The 26,695-nt window shown below is 42.8% G+C and overlaps 1 protein-coding gene across 1 annotated transcript; it reads left to right on the top strand.

Moving 5' to 3' along the window:
* The first annotated feature begins 19,046 nt into the window (after positions 1–19,046).
* Positions 19,047–26,134, top strand: LOC135057348 (uncharacterized). The gene is made up of 4 exons (XM_063963237.1): positions 19,047–19,082; positions 21,744–21,852; positions 23,750–23,852; positions 25,580–26,134. The coding sequence occupies exons 1-4, from the start codon at positions 19,047–19,049 to the stop codon at positions 25,995–25,997; spliced, it is 666 nt and encodes a 221-aa protein (XP_063819307.1). The 3' UTR covers positions 25,998–26,134.
* Positions 26,135–26,695: the final 561 nt, after the last annotated feature.

Raw genomic sequence — 26,695 nt, 5'->3', positions numbered from 1 at the left:
ACACATTATGCCAGTTAGAGCCCCCTTTTTATACATTATGATTGGTAGAGTCTCCATTTACTTAGTATGCCCGGTAGAATCCCCTTTTTAGACATTATGTCAGGCAGAACCCCTTTTTACACTTTATGTCAGATAGAATCCCCTTTTTACACATTACACAAGGTAGAGTCCACTTTTTACACATTCCACCAGGTAGAGACCTCTTTTTACACAATATGCCAGGTAGAGTCCCCTCTTTACACATTATGCCTAGTCCCCTTTTTACACATTATGCCAGGTAGAGCCCCCTTTTACTCATTACAGCAGGCAGAGCCCCTTTTTCACATTATGCCAGGCAGAGCCCGCTATTTAATCATTTCACTAGGTAGAGCCCCCTTTTTATACATTACACCAGGTAGAACCCCCTTTTACACATTATGCTAGAGAGAGACCCTTTTTACACATTACACCAGAGACCCTATTTACACATTACGCCAGACAGAGCCCACTTGTACACATTATACCAGAGACAACACCTATGTACACATTACGCCAGGCAGAGCACCATTTTACATATTACGCTAGGTAGAGTCCCCTTTTCACACAATATGCTAGGTAGCGTCCCCTTTTTACACATTACACCAGAGAGAGTCCTCTTTTTGCACATTATGCCAGGCAGTACCCCCTTTTTATACTTTAGGCTAGGTAGAGTCTCCTTTTACTCATTACACCAGGTAAAGTCCCCTTTTTACACATTACGCCAGGTAGAGCTCCTTTTTACACACTATGCCAGGTAGAGTCCCCTCTTTACACATTATACCAAGTCTCCTTTTTACATATTATGCCAGGTAGAGCCCCCTTTTACTCATTACAGCAGGTAGAGCCCCTTTTTCACATTACGCCAGGCAGAGCCCGCTATTTAAACATTTCACTAGGTAGAGCCCCCTATTTCTACATTACACCAGGTAGAGCCCCCTTTTACACATTCTGCCAGAGAGAGCCTCTTTTTACACATTACACCAGACAGAGACCATTTTTAAATGGAGGGCTCAGCCTGGCGTAATGTATAAAAAGGGTAGAGTGCCGTTTTTACACATTACATAAGGTAGAGTCCCCTTTTTACTAGATATGAGCGGGTTCGGTTCTCCGAGATACAAACCCCCCCCCCCCCAACTTCACCTATTTTACACGGGTCCGAGGTAGCCTCGGATCTTCCCGCCTTGCTCGGTTAACCCGAACGCGCTCGAACTTCATCATCCCGCTGTTGGATCCTCGCGAGATTCGTATTCTATATAAAGAGCCGCGTGTCACCGCCATTTTCACTCGTGCATTGAAGATTGAACGGAGAAAACGTGGCTGCGTTCTCTCCCTGAAAAGTTCCGTATTCTGTGCTCAGTGTGCTGCAAATATCTGTGCTTAGTGTGCTGCAAATATCTGTGCTCAGTGTGCTGAAAATATCTAGGTTCTCTGCCTAAATACGCTCCATATCTGTGCTCAGTGTGCTGCAAATATCTGTGCTCAGTGTGCTTTATTGTGGGGACTGGGGACCACCAGTATAATAGTAGTACAGTAGGCCATTGCTGTATCTTGTAGCTCTGTGTCACTGCAAGTATCCATTCCATATCTGTGCTGCATTTTTGTGAGCAATATATATAGTATTACAGTGCAGCATTTTAGTGACCAACAGTATATAGTTGTACAGTAGGTCATTGCTGTATCTTGCAGCTCTGTGTCACTGCAAGTATCCATTCCATATCTGTGCTGCATTATTGTGAGCAGTATATAGTAGGACAGTGCAGCATTTTGGTGACCAACAGTATATAGTTGTACAGTACATTAGGCCATTGCTGTAGTATCTTGCAGCTCTGTGTCATTGCAAGTATCCATTCCATATCTGTGCTGCATTATTGTGAGCAGTATATAGTAGGACAGTGCAGCATTTTGGTGACCAGCAATTTACATATATAGTACAGTACAGTAGGCCATTGCTGTATCTTGCAGCTCTGTGTCATTGCAAGTATCCATTCCATATCTGTGCTGCATTTTTGTGAGCAGTATATTTAGTATTATAGTGCAGCATTTTGGTGACCAACAGTATATAGTTGTACAGTACAACAGTAGGCCATTGCTGTATCTTGCAGCTCTGTGTCAATGCACGTATCCATTCCATATCTGTGCTGCATTTTTGTGAGCAGTATGTATACTGTACTGTGCGACGTGTGTTATACACCTGGTGATTATACATCCTGTAATCTGTACTGAGCGATGTGTGAGATACACCTGGGGATTATACACCCTATATACTGTACTGTGTGATGTGTGAGATACACCTGGGGATTATACACCCTATATTATTATTATTATCCTTTATTTATATGGCGCCACATGGGTTCTGCAGCGCCCAATTACAGAGTACATAAATAATCAAACAGGAAAACAGCAATTTACAGTTGATGACAGTATAGGACAAGTACAGGGTAAATACACATCAGCAGATGACACTGGAATAAGTATCAGGTGGCAGAAGACTGCTGGATGTGGTACAGCTGAAGGTTATTAAAGTAAGACAAAGGATAAGCACATGAGGGAAGAGGGCCCTGCTCGTGAGAGCTTACAATCTAAAGGGAAGGGGTAGACAGACATGGGTGACACAGATGGGGTACATAGAGAACGTGGAACAGAGGGTTAGGATGAGATTTGGCTGGGTTTGGTGAAGAAGTGGACCCCCAGAAGGCACAAGTCAATACTTAACATTGCAACATTTTACTGGGCTATACAGGAGAAAATTAAAAATAGGGAAAAACAAAAATAAAAAAAAACAATCGATAACTTCTACCGCTTTCAAAAAGGTCAATGGAAGCTGATATAATGGACAACTACCTCATGGAAGCCAGATACAGTATACCAAACAGTACTTAACAGAGTTAGGAATGAGTGCTTATGAAATACCGTAACATTTTGTCATAATATTTCAGAAACTGCATGGCTGGTCTCTTGCAATCTTTTGCTCTAATACACCACCTGCTTTAGGATTTATATTCAAAAACATTATGTCTCCATAATCCCCAAAACGTCAGTCTTCTTGGAAAGTGGTTTGTTCCTTTGTAAGGGAAAGAGAACAAACGTTCTCAAACAACGGTTTCTCAATTTCTTTTTCCTCTGGGAAGGATTGTGGATTCGCAGGAATATCTGAGCATTTCTGTAATCAGAAAGCAGCAACTTTCTACAAATGTTTATGAATAATTCCAGTGATTTTGACATTTTCTTCCAGTGATTTGGACCAATAATACCATTGATTAGAATTAATAATTCCAGTGATTTTGTCATTTTCTTCCAGTGATTTGGACCAATAATACCATTGATTAGAATGAATAATTCCAGTGATTTTGTCATTTTCTTCCAGTGATTTGGACCAATAATACCATTGATTAGAACAAATAATTCCTGTGATATTGAGGTGTTTGTGTCGCTTAGCTTAGCCGTCCAGCGACCACAGTGCACCTCTTTTTCTCTTTTCTTTGCATCATGTGCTGTTTGGGGCCAATTTTTTTAAGTGCCATCCTCTCTGACACTTCCGTATATGTCCAGTGGTACTGCCATTTGATATAATTCCTGACATTACTGCCATTTAATTCCAGTGATGTTGTCATTTTCTTCCAGTGATTTGGACCAATAATACCATTAATTAGAACGAATAATTCCAGTGATTTTGTCATTTTCTTCCAGTGATTTGGACCAATACTACCATTAATTAGAACGAATAATTCCTGTGATATTGAGGTGTTTGTGTCGCTTAGCTTAGCCGTCCAGCGACCACAGTGCACCTCTTTTTCTCTTTTATTTGCATCATGTGCTGTTTGGGGCCAATTTTTTGAAGTACCATCCTGTCTGACACTGCAGTGCCACTCCTAGATGGGCCAGGTGTTTGTGCCACCCTCTTGGGTCGCTTTGCTTAGTCATCCAACGACCCCGGTGCAAATTTTAGGACTAAAAATAGTATTGTGAGGTGTGAGGTGTTCAGGATAGACTGGAAATAGTGGAAATTGTGGTTATTGAGGTTAATAATACTATAGGATCAAAATTACCCCCAAATTATATAATTTAACCTGTTTTTGAGGGGTTTTTGAAAAAAAACACCCGAATCCAAAACACACCCGAATCCGACAAAAAAATTTCAGGGAGGTTTTGCCAAAATGTGTCCAAATCCAAAACACGGCCGCGGAACCGAATCCAAAACCAAAACCTGAAAAAATTTGGGTACACATCTCTACTTTTTACACATTCCACCAGGTAGAGTCCCCTTTTAAACATTATGCCAGGCAGAGCTCCCTTTCTATACATTACGCAAGGCAGAGTCCCCTTTTTACACATTACGCCAGGTAGAGTGCCCTTTTTACACATTACACAAGGTAGAGTACCCTTTTTACACATTCCACCAGGTAGAGACCTCTTTTTACACATTATGACAGGTACAGACCCCTTTTACACATTACGCCAGACAGAGCCCGTTTTTATACATTACGCCAGACAGAGACCCTTTTTGCACAATATGCCAGGTAGAGTCCCCTTTTTACACATTACACCAGGTAGAGTCCTCTTTTTACACATTATGCCAGGTAGAGCCTCCTTTTACACATTACACTAGACAGAACCACATTTACACATTACGCCAGTTAGAGACCCCTTTTTATACATTATGATAGGTAGAGTCTCCATTTACTTATTATGCCAGGTAGAGTCCCCTTTTAGACATTATGCCAGGCAGAGCCGATTTTTACACTTTATGCCAGAGTCCCCTTTTTACATATTCCACCAGGTAGAGACCTCTTTTTACACATTATGCCAGACAGAGCCTGTTTTTATACATTACGCCAGACAGAACCCCTTTTTACATTTTATGTCAGATAGAGTCCCCTTTTTACACATTACACAAGGTAGAGTCCACTTTTTACACATTACGCCAGGTAGAGACCTCTTTTTACACATTACACCAGGTATAGCCCCCTTTTACACTTTACACCAGGTAGAGTCCCCGTTTACACAGAACACCAAATAACTTTTTTACACAATACACTAGGTAGAATCCCCTTTTTACACATTATGCCACGTAGAGTCTGCTTTTTACACATTACGCCCGGTAGAGCCCCCTTTTATTCATTTCAGCAGGCAGAGCCCCCTTTTCCACATTACGCCAAAGTCCCCTTTTACACATTACACCTGGCACCTATTTACATATTACACCAGGTAGAGCCCCATTTTACACATTACACCAGATAATCTACTTTTTCACATTACGCCAGGCAAAGCTTCCTTTTTACACATTATGCCAGACAGAGCCCCCTTTTACAAAGCCAGGGATTGAGAGCTAGAGAGTGAGTGTGTGTGTGAGAGTGTGGCGGACCCCACAGTGTGGTGGCTGTGCAGCCGAGCGGGTGTTGATGGTGGTCCTGTGCCCACAGTGTATATGCGCTGTGTGCAAGGCACTACTGGCACACCGCTAGTATGGCCCTGATGAGGGTATGTGTTTGAAATAGTTGTGGTCACATACAGTATGATGAAACATAGACAACAACACCTCAAAAACTTAAAACTTGTGTCAACCTTTTTTTTGTGGTGACCAGTCCATGCCGACCTTTTGACCATGTCGACAATTTGTACCTGTCAACCTTTTCTAATTTCTACCTTTTCCATGTTGACATTGTGACCCTGTCAACCTAATGCATGTCGACTGTATGGGGTCGCCCTAATGATTGTCTATCTAATAACTGTAGATCTATACCACACACGGTCTGTCGTGCATTGTGTACTGGCCGTATATCCTGTGCACTGTAAAAAGGTCAGAGAGACAGTGCATTTAGGGGGTTATGCAGTAAGGATTGCAGATTCTGCTAAAAATAATTTATTTATTTTTTGTCCTTCCATCCCAATATCCTCACCCCTACACCTTGTCCATTCATCCAGATACTGTAACCTCTATACTCTGGACCTTATTCAGTAAGAATTGCAATTTCTGTTAAAAAGCAGTTGCTGCAGTCAAATATTTGCCTCCCCAGAAATAGAGAAAAAAACACCCATTGCAGAAATTGCAACTGCATCGCAATATGTTGTCTGGTCACAAAATCATACGCATTTACCAGAACATTGAAGATTTCACCCCTCTGCACCAGGCAAAGGCCCTCATTCTGAGTTGATCACAAGCTAGCTGCTTTTAGCAGCAGTGTAAACGCTAAGCCGCCGCCCTCTGGGAGTGTATCTTAGCTTAGCAGAAGTGCAAACGAAAGATTAGCAGAACTGCACAGGAAAAAATTCATGCTGTTTCTGAGTAGCTCCGGACCTACTCCTATCTTGCGATGACTGCAGTCTGTTTAGTTCCTGGTTTGACGTCATAAACACGCCCTGCATTCGGCCAGCCACTCCCCCGTTTCTCCGACCACTCCTGCGTTTTTGCCTGGCATGCCTGCGTTTTTTAGCACACTCCCTGAAAACGCTGAGATGCCGCCCAGAAACACCCACTTCCTATCAATCATACTACGAACACTCGAGCGACTGAAAAATGTTGCTCGAGTTTGGGTAATGCGCAGAATTGCTGCTTTTTGACTTGATCGCTGTGCTGCGAAAAATGGCAGTGAGCGATCAACTCGGAATGAGGGTCAAAGTCGTCTACAATTCTTGCTACGCAAGAGACTTGAAGTGGTCATCACTGACATCAGAACCCCTCCTTAAAAAAGCCTGGGCACATCTGCGTTTTTTCAGACACACCCAGAAAATGGCAGAGGTTTCTGCCCAGAAATGCCGGCTTCCTGTCAGTCAAACAGTGGCTGAACTGCAATTATGATCTGTACATAATTTATGTTGCTGTTTCCCTTTGCTCCTGCGCAATGTGATGCAGTCATTCGTAAATCGTCCGAATTGTGAATTCCAAATTTTGCAGTCCTTACTGAATAAGGTCCTCTGTCCTTTCATCCAGAGACCCTCAGCTGTACACCGTGTCCCTTCATTCAGAGACCTGCTCACACCCATAGCAGCACCCAGTCTAGCAGTCTCCTAGATTGCCTACGGCTCAGACCTTTATTCCTATCCTCACACTCCTGTCAGAGTCATCTTCTATCAGTCTTACCCTGCACTACCCTGTGTCACAATCCCTGGCTATGATGTCCTCTGTATTTTATGGTGGCTGTTGGAGTTCTCTATATAATATGGCTTTCATTGCAATGCTCTTTGTAATGTATGGAGATCATTTGGATGCTTGGTGTATTATATGGCAGTAACTGTGATGCTCTCTGTATTATTATTTGGTCACTGTAACTCTCTCTTCTTTATGTGGCAATCACTACAATGCTCTCTGTATCATATGCTGTTCACTTCAATACTCTCATGTCATGGTGGTCACTGAAATGCTCTGTATCATATGGTGGTCACTATGATATTCTCTGTGTAATAAGGAGGTGACTGCAATGCTCTCTATATTAAATGGTGGTCACTGATGCTTTGTATTATATGGTGGTTACAATTTTTTTCTTCTTATAGCTCCACTATTAAGTGGTTGAAGGTAAGCATTAGCTATAGTCACACCATGGCACAGGCCACAGCCCCTATGTAGACCACACCCACACCACCTTGGTCACACTTTACTAATCACACTGCTGCAGCGCTTGTTATAACTCCTGCCCACGCATACAATTGGCCCTTTATAAGTTTCAGCTACAGGCCATGTATACTATAATCTTACACTGTTAGTAGTTAAGCAGTTGTTGTTACAGATTTATTTATTAAGCATAGCAACAACAAAGAATTTCTGGTTATCATTATCCAAAAATCCTTCATTTCTATTAGTACTCCAATCAATGAAAGAAGGGTTTTGATTGTAAGATAAAACATTTACATTTTGTTACTTAAGCTGGACAATTTTGCTCAAGCAAATAAATGTCTACATTCATTATTTTTATTTCTCATACTAATCCTTCCCTTGACCAAAATAATACCATGTTTAATTTCTACCAGATCAGTGGCGGATACAGACAGGTGCGAAAAGGGCGAACGCCCCCCCTACACATATTGCGGTGGGATAAAAGAGGCCGGTTCCGGTTACCGCGACGAGCAGGACCTGCGGGCTGCGGCAGCACTAACACAGCCTGCAGCGCCCTCCGCCGCTGAGAGTCTGACTGAGGGAGAGGCTAGTAAGTGCAGGGGGCCGGAGCCCGGAGCAAGCAGTGTGTTACTCACTGTCTTCTCTGCCGCCCCCGGCTCCCCAGTCCCCCGTTCCAGCGGTAGCGTCTAGTTTCCCTTCATGGAGAGGACCTTCCAGGTCCTGATCACGAAGGGAGCATAGACACAACCCTGTCTCAGCCGCTCCGGCTCCTCCTCCTCAGTGATATGATGCCTCTGCGCAATGAAAAACACTGTCATGCGCAGTAGGCAATGGGCATTTGTGGACGCCAAGGTTTTATTCAGGGGCAGGCTGGTGCCATTTTTACAGCAGCAGAGGAGTGGGCACGGAGAGAGGAGCTAAAGCCTGTAATTGCCTCATTGTGTGTGTAGGTGAGCTGTCTAGATCTGTCACTTTCCCTGTCACACTGTCACTCCCTATGTCCCTGCTGTCACTTTCCCTGTCACTCTGTCACTCCCTATGTCCCTGCTGTCATTTTCCCTGTCCCCTGTCACTCTCCCTGTCCCTGCTGTCACTTTCCCTATCCCTTTATCACTTTCCCTGTCCCTATGTCCCTGCCGTCTCATTCCATGTGGCATGATGTGAATTTTGGCTCATTCAGTGTGCTATAATGTGAATTTCGGCTCATACCGTGTGCTATAATGTGAATTTCAGCTCATACCGTGTGCTATAATGTGAATTTTGTCTCATATAATGTGCTATATTGTGAATTTCGGCTCATTCAGTGTGCTACAATGTGAATTTCGGCTCATTAAGTGTGCTACAATGTGAATTTTGGCTCATTCTGTGCGCTATAATGTGAATTGCGGCTCATTCAGTGTGCTATAATGTGAATTTCGGCTCATTCAGTGTGCTATAATGTGAATTTCGGCTCATTCAGTGTGCTATAATGTGAATTTCAGCTCATTCAGTGTGCTACAATGTGAATTTCGGCTCATTCTGTTTGCTATAATGTGAATTTCGGCTCATTCAGTGTGCTACAATGTGAATTTTGGCTCATTCAGTATGCTACAATGTGAATTTTGGCTCATTCAGTGTGCTACAATGTGAATTTAGGTTCATTTTTGTGCGCTTTAATGTGAATTTCGGCTCATTCAGTGTGCTACTGTGGTACCCTCAGGTTAGCCCCTTATGGCAATGTGCTTACCAGAAATCCGCTTCGCGATGATACTCCTATTCTCTTTGCGGAGAGTTCTGAAGGTATGAGTAACACACTTTTGAATATGAAAAACAACGTTCATTAATAATGCAGGTGTATTTATTTCAAGAACCAGTGCATGCTATATAGCCCGTACACTAGTACAGTAGGTACTCAGTATAATACAACAATGACACCTTTAAGCACAAACAAGACACTAATCAATTATCACAACTATGCTTAATTACTGTATAAACATTAGCATCGGGTACCTAAACATACATGACCTGAATAGTGTCCAAATGTTGGTTTTATACCTGTGCACAGGATTTTTGGATTGCAATCCTTTGATAACAACTTGATTTCCATGTAATATGTAGGGACTGGCAAGCCTAGTGTAAAAGTCACCAATTGCTGTATCTAGGAGGAGCCCCAACAGATCACTATTCAAATTGGAGATCCCAAACTGGAAGTCTGCTGAATTTCCTCTCTGTATGAGGGATATAGTCTTGTTAATCTCTATTTGTTCTCAGGAGGTGCACGCAGTGTGGAGGATCACTTGTAAATGCTCAATGTATAATCAATGTCAGTTTCACTGAGATAGCAGTGATTTACCTTGTAAGGCAGTGTTCAGTCATTCGTGACCAGAGTTTCTCTCTTATATAGGCTGCCAGCCTTGTAGTCTACGGAGGGGCAGAGGGGGGCCTTTATATTACTTAACTCTTCTTTAGAGGCTAATTATGAGTCTTGACACCAGGACGCAGCTGTTTAGTATAGTGTATGAGACTGTCCCAGTCATTAGGCTACTCCAGAACTCAGTGGCTAACTTAGCCAGACTCACATGTCCTATGACTGTAGTGATGATCTGTTTACTCAGGGGGCCACCCCACACGAACTCCGTTGTCTCACCATGCAGCGCTGCTTTTCCTCTGTGCATAAGAACTATTGCTGTCTCCGTCTGAGCTGCAGTAAATCACAGCATGTGGAATGTTTACTTCAAACCACGCTGATCACTGCTGGAATCTCTAAGACACTCTCCGTATCAATCTGGCAGATGCATACTTTCTCAGCATACTGGCGTCTGACGTCACATCCCCCTCTGCAGCCTATAAATCATCTGCCCTTTTTCCCGCGCTCCTCTCAGGCACAGTCAGATTCTCTTGGGCCTCAACACCCTCCAGATTTCTTCCGTTGTGCACAGCCCCAGTTGTCTAGCACCCAGGCTGCAATTGCAGAAGCCCAGACTGTCACAGACTGTCACAGTTCATTAAGTTCACAAGTGACACAGCTAAGCTACAGCTTGTAACCCTTTCCTATGTTTCCATGAAAGGGGTATCCCTCAGGACTGGGATGCCACAAATTTCCCCACTGAAATGAGGCATGTCCTCACGCCTTATAACACAGAGACCTTCCAAAAGTTTTTGACTAAAAGTACATCAATATCTGTATCGGGCCGGCAGTTGGCCCCACGTGGAGCGGGTCGACCGTCTCTCCTCTGATGGGCCAATCACCTCACTTTGTTCAATTGACTCAGTTACATAAGGAACAGGCACATTCGGTACAAGGGGACAGACATCTACCACATTATCAATACCAATGTCAGACATAGGACAGGGTACAGTTTCAGACCTGATCGTAGAGTGTAACAGCCCCCACACTGGCCAGAACACATTCAATATTTCAGTTGTAGGATCGCTATTGCACGGGGACTCAGGTGTACTCGACCTCTCCGCCTCTGTGAGCTGTGGTTCCACCGCCTCTCGATGACTAGACGAGTATTTCTTTAGCTGGTTACGATGAACGACCATTGACTTCTGGTCACCAAGACGTGCAATTCTGTAGACATCACTCTCTGGATATGGAACTTCAATAATTTTATAGGGAGTCTCTTCCCAATATCCATCAAGTTTACTACCACGACGGTTCTGCCTCTTCCACACCAGTTCTCCCACGGTGAGAGGACCAGCCTTTGCATGGCGGTTGTAATCAACAGCTTGGCGTCTCTGCCCTTGTTCTGTTCGCTGTTTGACAACAGCATAGGCGGTCTGTAGGTGCCTCTGGTGCTCCAATACCCAATCTGTCTGTGGCATATCCCCTTGAGTAACTTCCTCCGGAAGGGATAGCCGTACGTCTGCAGGTAGTCGCCCTTCTCTGCCAAATAGGAGGTAGAATGGGGTATACCCGGTGGAACTGTGTTCTGTAGTGTTATAAAGGAATGTGATTTCTGAGAGAAGATCGGGCCAATCCCTCCTCGCCTCCGTGGGTATTGATCGGAGCATGTTGATAAGTGATTAGTTCATTCGTTCGCACACTCCATTGCATTGGGGGTGATACGTTGTCGTATGCAGTTTTTTCGACACCCACAGAAGTCACACAATTCCTGGAACAAGCGAGACTCAAAGGCAGATCCCTGGTCTGTCAATATCTTTTCGGGGTAGCCATACAATCTCACAAAGGCTCTCCACAATAATTCTGCTGTCGTGGATGCAGTCAAGTCCTTAACTGGAAGGGCAACGACGAATTTGGAGTAGTGGTCAATTATAGTGATGGCGAACTGATAGCCACTCCTGCTGGGTTCCAGTTTAACATGATCAATCGTTACCAGCTCGAGTGGATGATGGGTCACTATGGGATGTAGCTCTGCTCGCTGATCTGCAGGGGGCTTCTTCTTCATCGAACAATTCGGACACTTCGAATTCCACTCTTCGATATCCTCTCTCATGTTCACCCAATAGAATTGCCGTCTCAGTGTGGCTTCTAGCTTTTGTAGGCCAAAATGCCTAGACTGATCGTGATAGGCTTCCAGCACTCAGTCACTATCCCGTCTGGTCAGTACAATCTGCGTTACCGGCAGGTGAGTCTTGGGATTGACACCATGGCGAACCAACAACCCTTTGTGGATTCGTAGTCGTTCTCTCTGTCTCCACAGCTTCATCAGTTCTGGAACCAGTGTCTGCCGTTCTTGTTTTGACAACAGCCTTCTTGAGATCAGTAAGACTTTCAACTTTTCCAGAACAGGGCTAGAGCTTTGCACTTGCACCCAGTCGGTGCTATTGGGAGGCGGTTGTTGATCACTTGCTGCTGTCTGGGCCAGAACATTGGTGAGGGTTATCTTCCAACAGTTCATTGCAGCTTGGAACCAAGGGATCTCCACTTCCTCCCACTCATCTTCATCCACTTCTGGTGCTGTTACCGATGGTAACCTGGATAGTGCGTCAGCATTAGCGTTGGCCTTGCCACTCCGATATTTGATTGTGAAATTGTAGTTCGCCAGCCTAGAATACCACCGTTGTTCCAATGCACCGAGGTTAGCCGTATTCAGGTGGGCCAGTGGATTATTATCAGTAAAGGCTATGAATGGTGTTGCTAACAAATAATCTTTGAACTTTTCAGTTATGGTCCACACCAGCGCCAAGAACTCCAGTTTGAATGCGCTGTAGTTGGCATCATTGTGCTCGGTTCTCCTGAGACTCCTGCTGGCATAGGCAATGACACATTCTTGCCCCTGCTGTTCTTGGGACAGTACAGCTCCCAGACCACAATTGCTTGCGTCAGTGTACTGGTGGAATGGTCGATTATAATCTGGATACGCCAGAACCGGGGCCTCCGTCAACAGGCTCTTCAGTTTATCAAATGCAGTTTGTTGAGCCTCTGTCCACGCCACAGGTATCTTCTTCCCATGCTGAGCTGAGGGTACTTCACGAAGCAGTTCATGGAGAGGGGCCGCAACCTGGGCGAATCGTGGTACGAATCTCCTGTAGTATCCGACAAATCCGAGGAAACTTCTCACCTCCTTTACAGTTGTGGGTATTGGCCAGTCCCGAACAACAGAAATCTTATCGGAATCAGGGGCGACTCCATTGGTGCCCACGATGTGTCCCAAGTATTGGACGCTGTTCTTCAATAGATGGCATTTGGAGGGTTTAGTTTTAGACCATATCCCGCCAGGTGCTGGAATACATCACGTAGGTGTTGCAAATGCTCCTCGTAGGTTTTAGAGTAGATAATTGCATCATCGAGGTAGAGGAGTACCATGTCAAAATTCTTGTGCCCCAGGCAGTGCTCCATCACCCTCTGAAAAGTTCCTGGGGCATTACACAGCCCAAAGGGCATTCGAAGAAACTCGTATAAACCCCTGGGCGTGGTGAACGCTGTCTTTTCTCTATCCTCCGCTGCCACCTCTACCTGCCAGTAGCCACTGGTTAGGTCCAGCGTCGAAAAATAGGCAGCTGAATTGAGGGCGGTGAGTGACTCTTCAATGCGGGGTAAGGGATACGCATCCTTGTGAGTAACCTGATTGAGCTTCCTGTAGTCTACGCAAAAATGTAGACTTCCATCCTTCTTCCGAACCAGAACCATAGGGTCCGCCCAAGGACTGTGACTTTCGCTAATCACCCCGGAGGCCTTCATCTCTTCCAGCATTTTGCGCACAGGTTGGTATAACGCAGGGGCCAAAGGCCGGTGGCGTTCTTTAATAGGGGGTGCTTCTCCAGTGGGAATATGGTGCTGGATGTCACAGACTTTCCCGAAATCAGCAGGGTGTTGGCTGAAACTTCGGGCATTCTCTTGGACCACGTATAGTACCCCTTCCCGGTGTTCCACTGACGTATTCTCATCTCCTATGTAAATGTCACGCCACCATTCAGTCTTTTTTTCAGCAGGTTCTTCCCCCTGCGTGAGGGTTTGGGCGGTCGTCGTGGATACTTCTACCACATCCTGGAAAGTCACCCAGGATAGGCTCGCCATGATTTGGCGGCGATAGAGTTGTATCGGATAATCATTGGGGTTGAGGATCCTTACTGGCACCCTTCCTCCCATCACTGTCACCACGGCCCGTGCAATTGCGATATCGTTTCTTATGGTGGTCGGACATGCTTCCACCACCGCATTATAGGTCCTCCCTTCTGGGCCACATTTGGCCTTCCCCCATACCACAGTTTCTGTATTTGGCTGAAGCGTCAGGGGTCTGTTGCTGGCAACCCTCACTTTACTCACTTCTCCATCATGCTTGATGAACCGCTGCTGTCCTTGTAGGGTTCTTATCGTCACACTGAGGGCCCTCTGTGCATCGGGTGGTGCCACGGTAAGTTCTGTCTTTAAGATTAGCTCGGCTGGACAACTTTGAAGTACATTCATCCCCACAATGATAGGAGGTACAGTCGGATCATCCACATCAGTGATCAGGCACCCTTGGTTACTCAACTCGGCTTGTCCGATCTTTAAGTGTAGTTCGCAGTAGCCTCTGCACTGGATATCAAGCCCGTTACTGGCCATCAGCCTCAGCCATGATGGGGGAGGAGGGATCATGGCCGTCGTGCCCCAATGTTGGTAGTACGCCCCTGCCTGGATGGTGGTCACTTGTGATCCTGTGTCAAGCATGGCTAGTACAGGGGTTCCATTAATCCAAATGGTGATAACAGGGCACCGGCCCACGTATTTGGGGCACCAATCTTCTGGGGATTGACCTATAGGGTTGGTTCTCCCCGAAAGGTGGTCCCTGGTCTCGGGGAGTTGTCGTTTAACGGCTCAGACAGCCGGCAATTCCGTTCTACGTGGCCACTTCGGTACCACCTTCAGCATATAGGTCGGCCTATTGAGTCAAATTGGTCGGTATCTCTTCTACCTCTTCCTGGAGGGGGTTCCCACCGATCATTTCGTCCTTCCCTCCGGACTGCCCTCCACTTGGACTCATTCCTTTCTGGAGGCGCCCGTCTCCTTAACCTCTGTAGCTCCCGACTCATGGTATCCATCCCTACGGTTAATTCTTCTATTTGACTTCTCAGGTCATTCACTGAATCGGTTTGGGAATTCTGTCCCGTCTGTACAACTGCTCGTTTTGGTTCAGAGGCCTCTCGCATTGGTTTTTGGAGGTCTTCATCATCATCCTTCTTTTCTCAGTAACCTGGCATCTCTGGGAAGTGAGCTTTATTAGGCCGGGGTGGGCCAATCACTTTAATAGCAGCCTCCTTGAAATCTAGAAATGAATCTCTAGGGAGTTGGAGTCTCAGTAATCGCAGTTGGGCGCCGATTCTTTCTCCGTTTGCGCCTTCCATGAACTGGTTGATTAGCATCTCATCCTTCTCTTTCACTTCTGAGGGGTCCATCTCTTGTATTCTCTTTAGTGCCTCTTGTAAGGTCAGGGCAAAATCTCGTAGTGACTCCCCGGGGTGTTGCTTTCTGGCATAGAAATCAGATTTTAATTCTGCCAATGTGCTTGTGTTGAAAATTGTCGCTAAATGCTGGAATATTTGGTCTACATCTGTTTTCTCGGTGTCCAGCCACGATAATACCTCTCTTAGAGCTGAGTTTTTTAGTTGGCCGATCAATATTTCGACTTGTTGTTGGTTAGCCAGGGGATAGAGCCTAAACATAGATTGTAACTTGTTCTTGAATACTGTCCATGAACTTGAGTCTTTCTTGTTCTTATCCCCTGGAGTATGTAGGAAGCCATGATGCTCCAAAGTAATATGGGAGTGTAATAGGATTCACACTCGCCATTGCTGGTGCTGTGGTTATTCTTGTTCCTGACGTACTCTGCTGTGGGGTTGCCGGTGTCTCTTTGTTTTGGTCTGCCACGGACAGGTTCTTTTCTCCGTTCGTTATCCTGTTCGTAGGACGCCAAATTCAACTTGTGGTACCCTCAGGGTAGCCCCTCATGGCAATGTGCTTACCAGAAATCCGCTTCGCAATGATACTCCTATTCTCTTCGCGGAGAGATCTGAAGGTATGAGTAACACACTTTTGAATATGAAAAACAACGTTCATTAATAATGCAGGTGTATTTATTTCAAGAACCAGTGCATGCTATATAGCCTGTACACTAGTACAGTAGGTGCTCAGTATAATACAACAATGACACCTTTAAGCACAAACAAGACACTAATCAATTATCACAACTATGCTTAATTACTGTATAAACATTAGCATCGGGTACCTAAACATACATAACCTGAATAGTGTCCAAATGTTGCTTTTATACCTGTGCACAGGATTTTTGGATTGCAATCCTTTGATAACAACTTGATTTCCATGTAATATGTAGGGACTGGCAAGTATAGTGTAAATGTCACCAATTGCTGTATCTAGGAGGAGCCCCAACAGATTACTATTCAAATTGGAGATCCCAAACTGGAAGTCTGCTGAATTTCCTCTCTGTATGAGGGATATAGTCTTGTTAATCTCTATTTGTTCTCAGGTGGTGCCCGCATTGTGGAGGATCACTTGTAAATGCTCAATGTATAATCAATGTCAGTTTCACTGAGATAGCAGTGATTTACCTTGTAAGGCAGTGATCAGTCATTCTTGACCAGAGTTTCTCTCTTATATAGGCTGCCAGCCTTGTAGTCTACGGAGGGGCAGAGGGGGGCCTTTATATTACTTCACTCTTCTTTAGAGGCTAATGATGAGTCTTTACACCAGGACGCAGCTGTTTAGTATAGTGTATGAGACTGTCCCAGTCATTAGGCTACTCCAGAACTCAGTGGCTAACTTAGCCAGACTCACGTGTCCTATGACTGTAGTGATGGTCTGTTTACTCAGGGGGCCACCCCACATGAACTCCGTTGTCTCACCGTGCAGCGCTGCTTTTCCTCTGTGCATAAGAACTATTGCTGTCTCCGTCTGAGCTGCAGTAAATCACAGCATGTGGAATGTTTACTTCAAACCACGCTGATCACTGCTGGAATCTCTCAGACACTCTCCGTATCAATCTGGCAGATGCAGGCTTTCTCAGCATACTGGCGTCTGACGTCACATCCCCCTCTGCAGCCTATAAATCCTCTGCCCTTTTTCCCGCGCTCCTCTCAGGCACAGTCAGATTCTCCTGGGCCTCAACACCCTCCAGATTTCTTCCGTTGTGCACAGACCCAGTTGTCTAGCACCCAGGCTGCAATTGCAGAAGCCCAGACTGTCACAGTTCATTAAGTTCACAAGTGACACAGCTAAGCCACAGCTTGTAACCCTTTCCTATGTTTCCATGAAAGGGGTATCCCTCAGGACTGGGATGCCACACTACAAGGTGAGTTTCGTCTCATTCTGTGTGGTATAATGTGAATTTTGTCTCATTCTGTGTGGTATAATGTGAATTTCGGCTCATTCAGTGTGCTACAAGGTGAGTTTCGTCTCATTCTGTTTGCTACAATGTGAATTTCGGCTCATTCTGCGTGGTATAATGTGAATTTCGTCTCATTCTGTGTGGTATAATGTGAATTTCATCTCATTCTGGGCGGTATAATGTGAATTTCAGCTCATACTGTGTGCTATAATGTGTACCATTGTTGTCTTAATACTTATGCCATCACAGGATCTATTAAAAGAAATGAGTATTTGTATACAGCATTTTTTCCGGCTAAAGTAAATTTATTTAACTTTTTTTTCCTCTGAAAGTGGACTGGTAGCCCAAATCTGGTCTGCGTGATTGTGCATGTGTGATCTACGAATGTGCAGATGCATGCAGGAATGGCAATTCGTCAGTCTGTATCACCAGTGCGCAGGGTTCTCTTCAATACCGGGCAACAATAGGAAATTTTAGAAGCGAACGGGAGGGACATTTCAAAGTGGGAGGAGCTATGATTAGGGGAGGGGTCATCATGCTTAAACCGCCCCCCTAAAAGTTAAGTCTAGATCCGCCACTGTACCAGATACTTATATGAATGTCACGTGTGTCTGTATTGCATGACCCGCTGTTATGTCTACCCCCCCTCTCTGTTTATTTACACAAATGGATTTGCACCTGTCCCTATAGTCTCATGACTATCCATGTAGGTGTTATTATACTTATTTTCATTTCTCTTGTATTATGTCTCCTGGACACTAAGCCGTCATGGGCAGGCCTCACTTACTTTGTTCTACAGAATCTTTCTAGCACTATCACTAGTGCCTCAGATCATGTGTACATTTTTTCCCACTGGAGACTCTAATCCTGTATTTCCACCCCCTTAGTGGCTACACCAGTACAGGCTCATTGGGTGCTGGTTGCTCTCTCCACCCCCTTCCCCCATGCGACCCATCATTACTTTAATGGGGGTAATACCCTTTAAAAGAGTAATGGCCTTGGGGGTGCGGGGTTTAATATGATTGATATTTAGCACTTGGGGGAGCCATAGTAGTGCCACTGTGGGGACCTATGGACACTGGGGCCAGAGGATTATGCCACTGGAGATTTATTACCACTTAGGGTGGGAATTTAATGCTACTGAGGATTTATCACCACTGGTAGGATTTATTACCACTGGAAGGTGGGTGGTAATGTTATATTATCGGCCTACGAGCATGGGGGGGGGTTGCAAAACACCCCCTAGGCATGTTTATTTTTATTTAAAAAAATAATCTTATTTTTAGGGTCTTTTTTAACTTATTTTTAGGGTCTGACAAAAAAATTGTCAGTTAAGTGGTTTACCCATGTTTGTCTTTTACTGTAGATCTTTTCCTTAAACTCTACTTATACAAGCTACTAAGTTAACTAAAATAACATTTAATACAAGTATAGCAAATGGAGGTTCTAGATAAAACCACTACGCTGCTTATACAGTATGACTAAGATGTAAAGGTCTGCAGGTCTGCTGGCTTAACTCTACTGGCTGCACAACTAAGGAAACCTTTACTCTAATGCCATGTTCAAATGTTCATGCCAGCAATTTTTGATGGGAAGAGATTACCCTGATGACAACATTGTCTCTGTAGTATATTTATATTCAATATTTGCTCTTTAGGGTTTATTTAATTTCTCTGTCCTTTTGTAATATATATATAAATTTTCATTACATGCCGTCCAGCATTTGGAGAAGTCATTCAACAATGGTAGGTCTGATTAACTCTCCTCCTAAGTAATACTGTGTGTGTACAATATAAATACACATACAGAAATAGAATCCCCCATTAGTGGGTTAGTTGTTCTTGTTTGTAAATGATCTTGTATCTTTTCAAATATATTCAAAGGCAAATGTACCAAAATACTATATTTATTTTTAATATATTCAGATTAAATTTGTTTTAATGTCATTGATGGTACTGAAAAGCACTGAGTATAGCTAGAGTATTATAAACACTCCTTCTTAGAACTTGTATCACTAGGCTATTACATTCCAGCTACAGTAACTTCAGCATTTTAGGTAAATGCCACCACCTTTTTTCCTTTAAACAGGAGGTACTTCTACATTCAATGCTAGTGTATTTTCATGTTCCTTTCTAGAACTTGTATTACCAGGCAGACTAGTACATTCCAGGTTAATCGATCAGGGTGTCACTAACCTGTCCATAGCACTTTCAGCAGTTTAAGTGCGTACTAGTACCTTCATTTCATTGTACTGGTAACTTTTTTTAGAGAGAAAAAAAGTGGCGTTAAAGCATTATACTGAATAATAGATACATGACTATTTAAGTTGCATACAGTTTGGAACAAAATATTTTTTTTTTTTTAAGTAACGTTGCATCCTCTAAATGTGTTAGCTGCTTCTCTTTTAAACTACAGCTAGCTGAGCTCTAGGACCTTATTCAGACTGCACCAAACTGAAAGATATTTCCAGCTTATTTATCCAGCTTTTATCTGCATAGTGCAAATTAAACACTGAAAGCAGACGTCCTTGAGGTTCAACTGTCAGGAGTTTCCTCTTGTCAAAGTCTCAGAGAACAAATTGCCCTGTTCCTGTATGAATGCTGCAAAACAATGCTGGAAACAATTAATACTTGTGATATTTGTGTGATGACTAGACATGTAAACTTATCATATAGCAACAAATCACTACGATAGTATATCTCTTGTATTGTGGTACGGTTCCATTAATTTATAACAAAAAATGTATAGGTATGCTTGCGTTAGCACGGCAACTTTTGAATTGCTTATTTCTCTGTTTATATCAGGGATGGGGAAACTTTGACCCTCCAGCTGTTGTTGAACTACACATCCCAGCATGCCCTGCAACAGTTTTAGCAAGGCCAAATTGCAACACTGTAGCAAGGCATGCTGGTATGTGTAGTTCAACAACAGCTGGAGGGCCGAAGATTCCCCATCCCTGGTTTATATCATACAAACTTTATATTATTCAAATGTAATATATATATATATATATATATATATATATGCACACTGTATATACACACACATATACTGTATATATACCATTGATATAATATATAGTGCAAAACAAATTAAAATTTTACATTACCCTACCTTTTCAGTGTTGCCTATTTACATAAAATAAACAATTGTCAACATTATATATATATATATATATATATATATTTTGTCTGTTCTGGGGCCTGAGGAAAGGGCTGATGCCCTGAAACAGCTGTAGCCCACAATATAGAATCATTTGTATCATTTAAATGCCTCCAGTGCCGTTTCTTCATTGGAAGTTAGAGATGGATTTGTGATTCAAGCACAAAGGTCTTATTGCTATTGTAATGAGTGCCGGCTGTTTTGGATGCTTGCTATATATATACAGAAGGAGCCACGCTCATTGCCTACAGAGACGCTCCCATTCAAAGTGAATGGGGCGCGTGCGTGTCCCATTCGTAACCAGCAGTCCGCCTCGCCGGGCGCACCTAGTCGCAGATAGAGCCACGATTAGCGTGGCTCCATCTGTATGAATATATACAGATGTAGCCATGCTCATCTTGCTGCATCGTGGCATACTACATGGTGTGCCGGGCTGTGACTACTTGCAGCCTGCGATTGCTCCATTAATTTCATTAGGAATAAATTGAGCGATTGCTGCCTGTGAATATTCACAGCTTGGCATGCCATGTAGCATGCCGTGATGCAGCATGCTGCATTGTAGCAAACAATTTTTACTTGTTGACTTGCTGCTTTGAGCATGTCTACATCTGTATAAATGTATATATAGTCTTCCCCTTTTTATGTTATTTCTGTGTTACTTCTATGCTTTTTACACTGTCTTTATGTCATTCATTGCCCAAGATCAGTTATGTTTTGAAATAGGAATAGTCCACAGAGTAGTTCTGTGTTATGTCCTGGATTCTAACAACCCACAAAATAAAACGGCCTAGAATCGATACAAAGTGAAAGTGGAGAACAAAAATATAAAATATATAAGTTACAGTAGCATCTGTATACATTAAAATGTAAAGTCATCTAAAGATGGAAACAACTTACATTTCAGTAAAATATGTAGTGCTTTAGGGGATAAAAGACAAATAGCAACGCAGTAGCTTTCAGTGTAGTCTATATATTATCAGTCATTTGGACTCATGTCATTGAATGCAACATTCTAAATACTGTAGAAATTTGTTAATACCTGTATTGCAATATGTATTTATTTTTGAATTACTCATTTGTAATAAGTAAAATATATTTAATAACTAAAAAGAACTAATAGTTAAATGCACTGTACTTTTAGGGTTAATGAGTATCCAGTCATTAATTTAAATGGGCTTATATACAGTATAAGAATCATATTTTTGAAGATAAGTGAAATATTAATCCTTATACTTGTTTTACAGGCTTCACTTTTGGCATTTGTCGCAGCATGTGGACTATTTGTTACAGTATGTAATTGTGTATGTCATAAACAAATGAAGCAGATGCCTCCAAGAGGAACCAAAGGAGAAGGTTTTTATACCTCATTGACCTCAATGACTAACTCCAGCTGCACCGCTCTGATTTCTAGGAGAAAATAAACAGCAGTCATTAACAACTAATAGACAATCCCCATAATGTGCTGCTTGTAAAGTGGAATTCCAGCGTTAACAGAAGTCCACTGTACACGCAACTTCTTAGCTGGTGCCTCAGCCAATTAGAGTTCAGGGGCAGCACCTATTATAGTTGCAAAAATAAGACCCCCATGCTACCCCTTTAGAAACAAGCACAGAGCAATGAGTAGCAGAGAATATTATGCTAATCTCCAGAATTGTGATCTGCATTGTATACTGTCCACCAGAATTGTTATCTGTGTATTATACTGGCCATTAGAATTGGGATCTGCATTGTATACTAGCCACCCCAGTCTGTATGGAATAATAACAATAAACCGTTTACACCTTAATACTAATAGAGTATAAAATAATAGAGATCTGCATTTCATGCAATATAATTGAATATGATTTATATGGGTTACCTAAATGGGTAGGCTGTATTTACTAATTAATTGAAATTAGGTCAATGATAATAAAATTCCACTTTATGTCAAACCTCCACATCAAAGCTGTATACAAACCAAACTGAAACTAAAAGAAAACCTCTGTGGCCATAAACATGGCTGACATTCATACATCCAGGAGCAGATTGGGAACTGAAAGTGGCCCTGGAAAAAGTTGTAGAAGTGGCCTCACATGGGCCGCACCAGAGGTATTCCATGTAACCATGGTGGTAGCACTACCCCTCACATGTCAACAAAACAAAACAGGCCCCACCGGGGCTCTTCCCTGTCCTTGCACACATCCAATTTTTGTATCACAATGACAGAGTTTTAAGTGTAAAATGTATGTTAGTGTCTATTTGGAACTTGCTTACCACATGCTCTTTGCTGTTGGATCTAGATCTAGACATCAAATTCCCTTTTCCCATTAAGGGATTGGGAGAGCATATGTTGAATTTGTGTCAACATACTGATTATTATATACCCAATTATAGTTGTCTTTAAAATAGTTGTCCCAGAAGCTCCTGTGCTCTAGTGCAAATGTTTAGTGAATTAGCTCCTTCACATAACGCAACACCAGACTTTATGAAACAGCTAAGGTGTGACACATTAGCAACAGCATATGCAGTGATGGGCTCATACTAGGAGCAAACGGGCAGTTCCCATGAACCCCACTTGACATTAAAGTACATAATAACTATATTCTAGGAAACCAAAAATGTTGGTAAAACAAAATACAGGTTGAGTATCCCTTATCCAAAATGCTTGGGACCAGAAGTATTTTGGATATCGGATTTTTCCGTATTTTGGAATAATTGCATACCATAATGAGATATCATGGCCATGGGACCCAAGTCTAAGCACAGAATGCATTTATGTTTCATTTACACATTATACACACAGCCTGAAGGTCATTTTAGCCAATATTTGTAATAACTTTGTGCATTAAACAAAGTGTATGTACATACACACAATTCATTTATGTTTCATATACATCTTATACACACAGCCTGAAGGTCATTTAATACAATATTTTTAATAACTTTTTGTATTAAACAAAGTTTGTGTACATTGAGCCATCAAAAAACAAAGGTTTCACTATCTCACTCTCAGTCAAAAAATTCCATATTCAGAATATTTGGATATGGGATACTAAACCTGTATAACACATTCAAAGTATTATTTCAGGTTCCCATGGGATATACATTTGCACTGACATTTCTTCTTTTCAGAAAAACAAAAAGTGGCATCGTAAATTGAATTCCCCATGATCAAAATTGTTGGTACCTCATTAGGTGAAACCTAGAAAAGTGGAAGATTTTTTTTTATGTCAATTTCCAAAATGTAAGTAAAAATATTCTTTATTATTAGGCTGCTGGCGTGATGGAGAACTACATCCTCTTCATTCCAAATGGCAAGGAGCTGATTGTCAAGAATGTACTTGTTACCAAAAAGTAATGGAATGCTGCGACGAGTAAGTGGCAAGGAATAATATTTTATGTTAACATTAGTTTAAAAAAAGACGTGACATTGTGACATTTCTAAACCATTGACATTGTGACATTTCTAAACCATTGGTTGGTTAAAAAAAAAAAAAGATGAAACAATTGGGAGGGTGGGGTATTTAACAATAGTCCTGCTCATTTTTCACACAACAATTATGCTAGGAATACACTTTGTGGTCAGTTGAAGTCAGTTTTGCTTGTTGCGTGGTAATGGGACATCTGTACATAAGCAAAGTTTACAAGAGCAGCTACGGGTTATTATTACTACTACTGGTGGAGCAATCACATATATGCCTACAGCATTGCTTAACAGAGGGGTGTAGTATGGTATGCCAGCGGTCGGACTCCCGGCGACCAGCATACCGGCACCGGAATCCCGACCGCTGGCATACCGACAGCTGGGCCAGCGCAAATGAGCCCCTTGTGGGCACGGTGGCGCACTAAGCGTGCCACACTATCTATTCTCCCACCAGGGGGGTCGTGGACCCCCAAGAGGGAGAAAAGATTTTGGTATGCCGGCGGTCGGTATTCCGGCGCCGGTATGGTGGTCGCTGGGAGGCTGACCGCCGGCAACCTGAAGACCACCCTAACCGAGAATATATGCATTTTATCTGTGCATGCAGTGTAGGTGTAATTACAGTCAACTGTATTATGGGAGGAACAGTCCCTTTGTACATTAAACTGTCACCACTGTAGCAACAGGATACAGTTACATTGCTGGCAGTCAGGATCCCTGCGGTGGGATACAGACGTAATCCCAACCGCTGACAATCCGGACAGCCTGTATCCCAGCTAATAGGGGCTATTCCCACTCATGGGTGTCCACGACACCCAAAGAGTGGGAATAGAATTTGTGGCGAGAGCAGCAATCCATCGAGCACGTAAGGGGCTTGCTAGCGCTGGCCCCGCTGCCGGCATTCTGGCAGCCGGGATACCAGCATCGGTATGCTGACCGCCGGGATCCCATACCCACCACGTAGCAACTAAGCAGCTCTAAACACTAGGGAGGAGATGTATCAAGCCCTGGAGAAAGATAGAAAAGTTGCCAAAACCAACCAGTTTATGACCTTCAATTATCTAGCACAAACTGTGAAATGACAAAATAACTGTTTCAGACTTGCTTGCCGGGAATCTAGTGAGTCTATTAGCTGGCAAATTCCCGGGTGTCAGCCCCGAACCCGGTAAAGAGTATGTCACACATGCAGAAATCCCGGGTTGCTGCACATTCTCGGGATTATATATAAGCAGTGAAATTAGTACAATGGACAGCTATAGTGAAGTTTAGAAGATTTAGGGGGGAATGTAATAAGGTGTGAGAATCAGAAGTGAGAGATTTTCTGAGGGTTCTCCTGTTGTTGTTTTTTTAAAAAGTGGCAATCATTTACCAAAACCAGGTTGATTTTGCCATTATTATTATTATTATTATCCTTTATTTATATGGCGCCACAAGGGTTCCGCAGCGCCCAATCACTACTTGTTACACAGCTCATAGCACTATGTATTCCATAAGAACTTTCAGTCTAGCGAAAATGTATCCAAGCAAGATCAGTTCTTATTAAAATGCAGTGCCCGGAGCTTCATGATATACTGTACCTAGGTATATGTGCTTACTGCATTGTACGTACTCCATATTTACAGTGAAAAGTAAAAAATGTTTCTGCATCAATGTTAACATCTCACCTTTTTTATTTTGCAGTCACGCAGTTCCAGTCGGATTCAATCCAAAGATCTGCACTCCGATTAAGGTGAACTGCACTACCAAAGTTGTGAGGAGAAAAGATAACAACATTCCATGTCAGTTTAAATTGGTGAAACCAAGGAGTGACAGCTCAGACAGCAGCGACAGCAGCGACAGCATAGACATCGAAGACAACAAAGAGAACAGTCACCACAAAGTTCATCATAATGGTCACCACAAGAGTGATAGTGATAACAAGAGTGGCAGGAGCAAGAGTAAGAGCAAAGAAGATGATGAATTCGATGTAGAGGACTATTTGGAATTACTTTCATACTTTGAAGGTTCTGATGATTGTAATAAAGAGGACCAAGAGCCCCAAGACCCCCAAGAGGAAAGTCTGAATATTAATAAAGCTATCAGTGAGAAATACCAATAAAATGCTTGAAAGAAATGTACCTGTTTTCCCTGATCTGCAAAATGACAACTAAAGTGATTGTTTTTACTACAGTATATAGAGTTGTTCCCCATGATGAAAAATAAAATTTGATTATTTGAAATGCTTCTACTCATCAATCACTGCAGTTCTGGTCTTTGATTTATATAAAATGTGTTCTTATTTGCCTTTAGTTTCACAACCATCTTTGCTCGCTTTCTTCTGCAAAGTGTCCCATAAACATCCGTAACTGTCAACATCTACACAGTAGCGGCGTTTTACACACAGGGACTGGAGATCAGTTATCAACCTATGCACTTTATAGGATACCATTTACAACTTCTAGGAGCACTTATGCAGGAAAGTGCATATTTATGCCACCGTGTTTAATGTGATGCAGGCATTAAATATAATATTTGCTGTCATAATGTATTCAATATATATATATATATTATGATTAAATATGTTTTCAATATGCAGTATTTTGTGAGGACAATAGCAAAGTTCATATAAAGTGGTAGAAGTAAAGTGGTATTAGGCCACATCAGTCTGCAATACTCAAATCGAATTGCAGACAATAGGATCTGTATGATATCCAGGCACTAAGCATGCCGGCGGTCAGGATCCCAGCAACGGCATACCAATGTTCAAACTCTCAATGTATTTAAGCATTATAGTCCTAACCCTAATCCTTACCCGCC

Source organism: Pseudophryne corroboree, chromosome 3 (genome assembly GCF_028390025.1).
Source record: "Pseudophryne corroboree isolate aPseCor3 chromosome 3, aPseCor3.hap2, whole genome shotgun sequence".
NCBI classification, from domain to species: domain Eukaryota; kingdom Metazoa; phylum Chordata; class Amphibia; order Anura; family Myobatrachidae; genus Pseudophryne; species Pseudophryne corroboree.
This window is presented reverse-complemented; position numbering and strand designations above follow the sequence as displayed.

Coding starts and splice junctions, on each gene's coding strand:
- LOC135057348 (XM_063963237.1), top strand. CDS start 19,047: ATGCCGTCCAGCATTTGGAGAAGTCATTCAACAATG. Junction 19,083..21,743: donor GGAGAAGTCATTCAACAATG/GTAGGTCTGATT, acceptor CTTGTTTTACAG/GCTTCACTTTTGGCATTTGT. Junction 23,853..25,579: donor GTAATGGAATGCTGCGACGA/GTAAGTGGCAAG, acceptor TTTATTTTGCAG/TCACGCAGTTCCAGTCGGAT.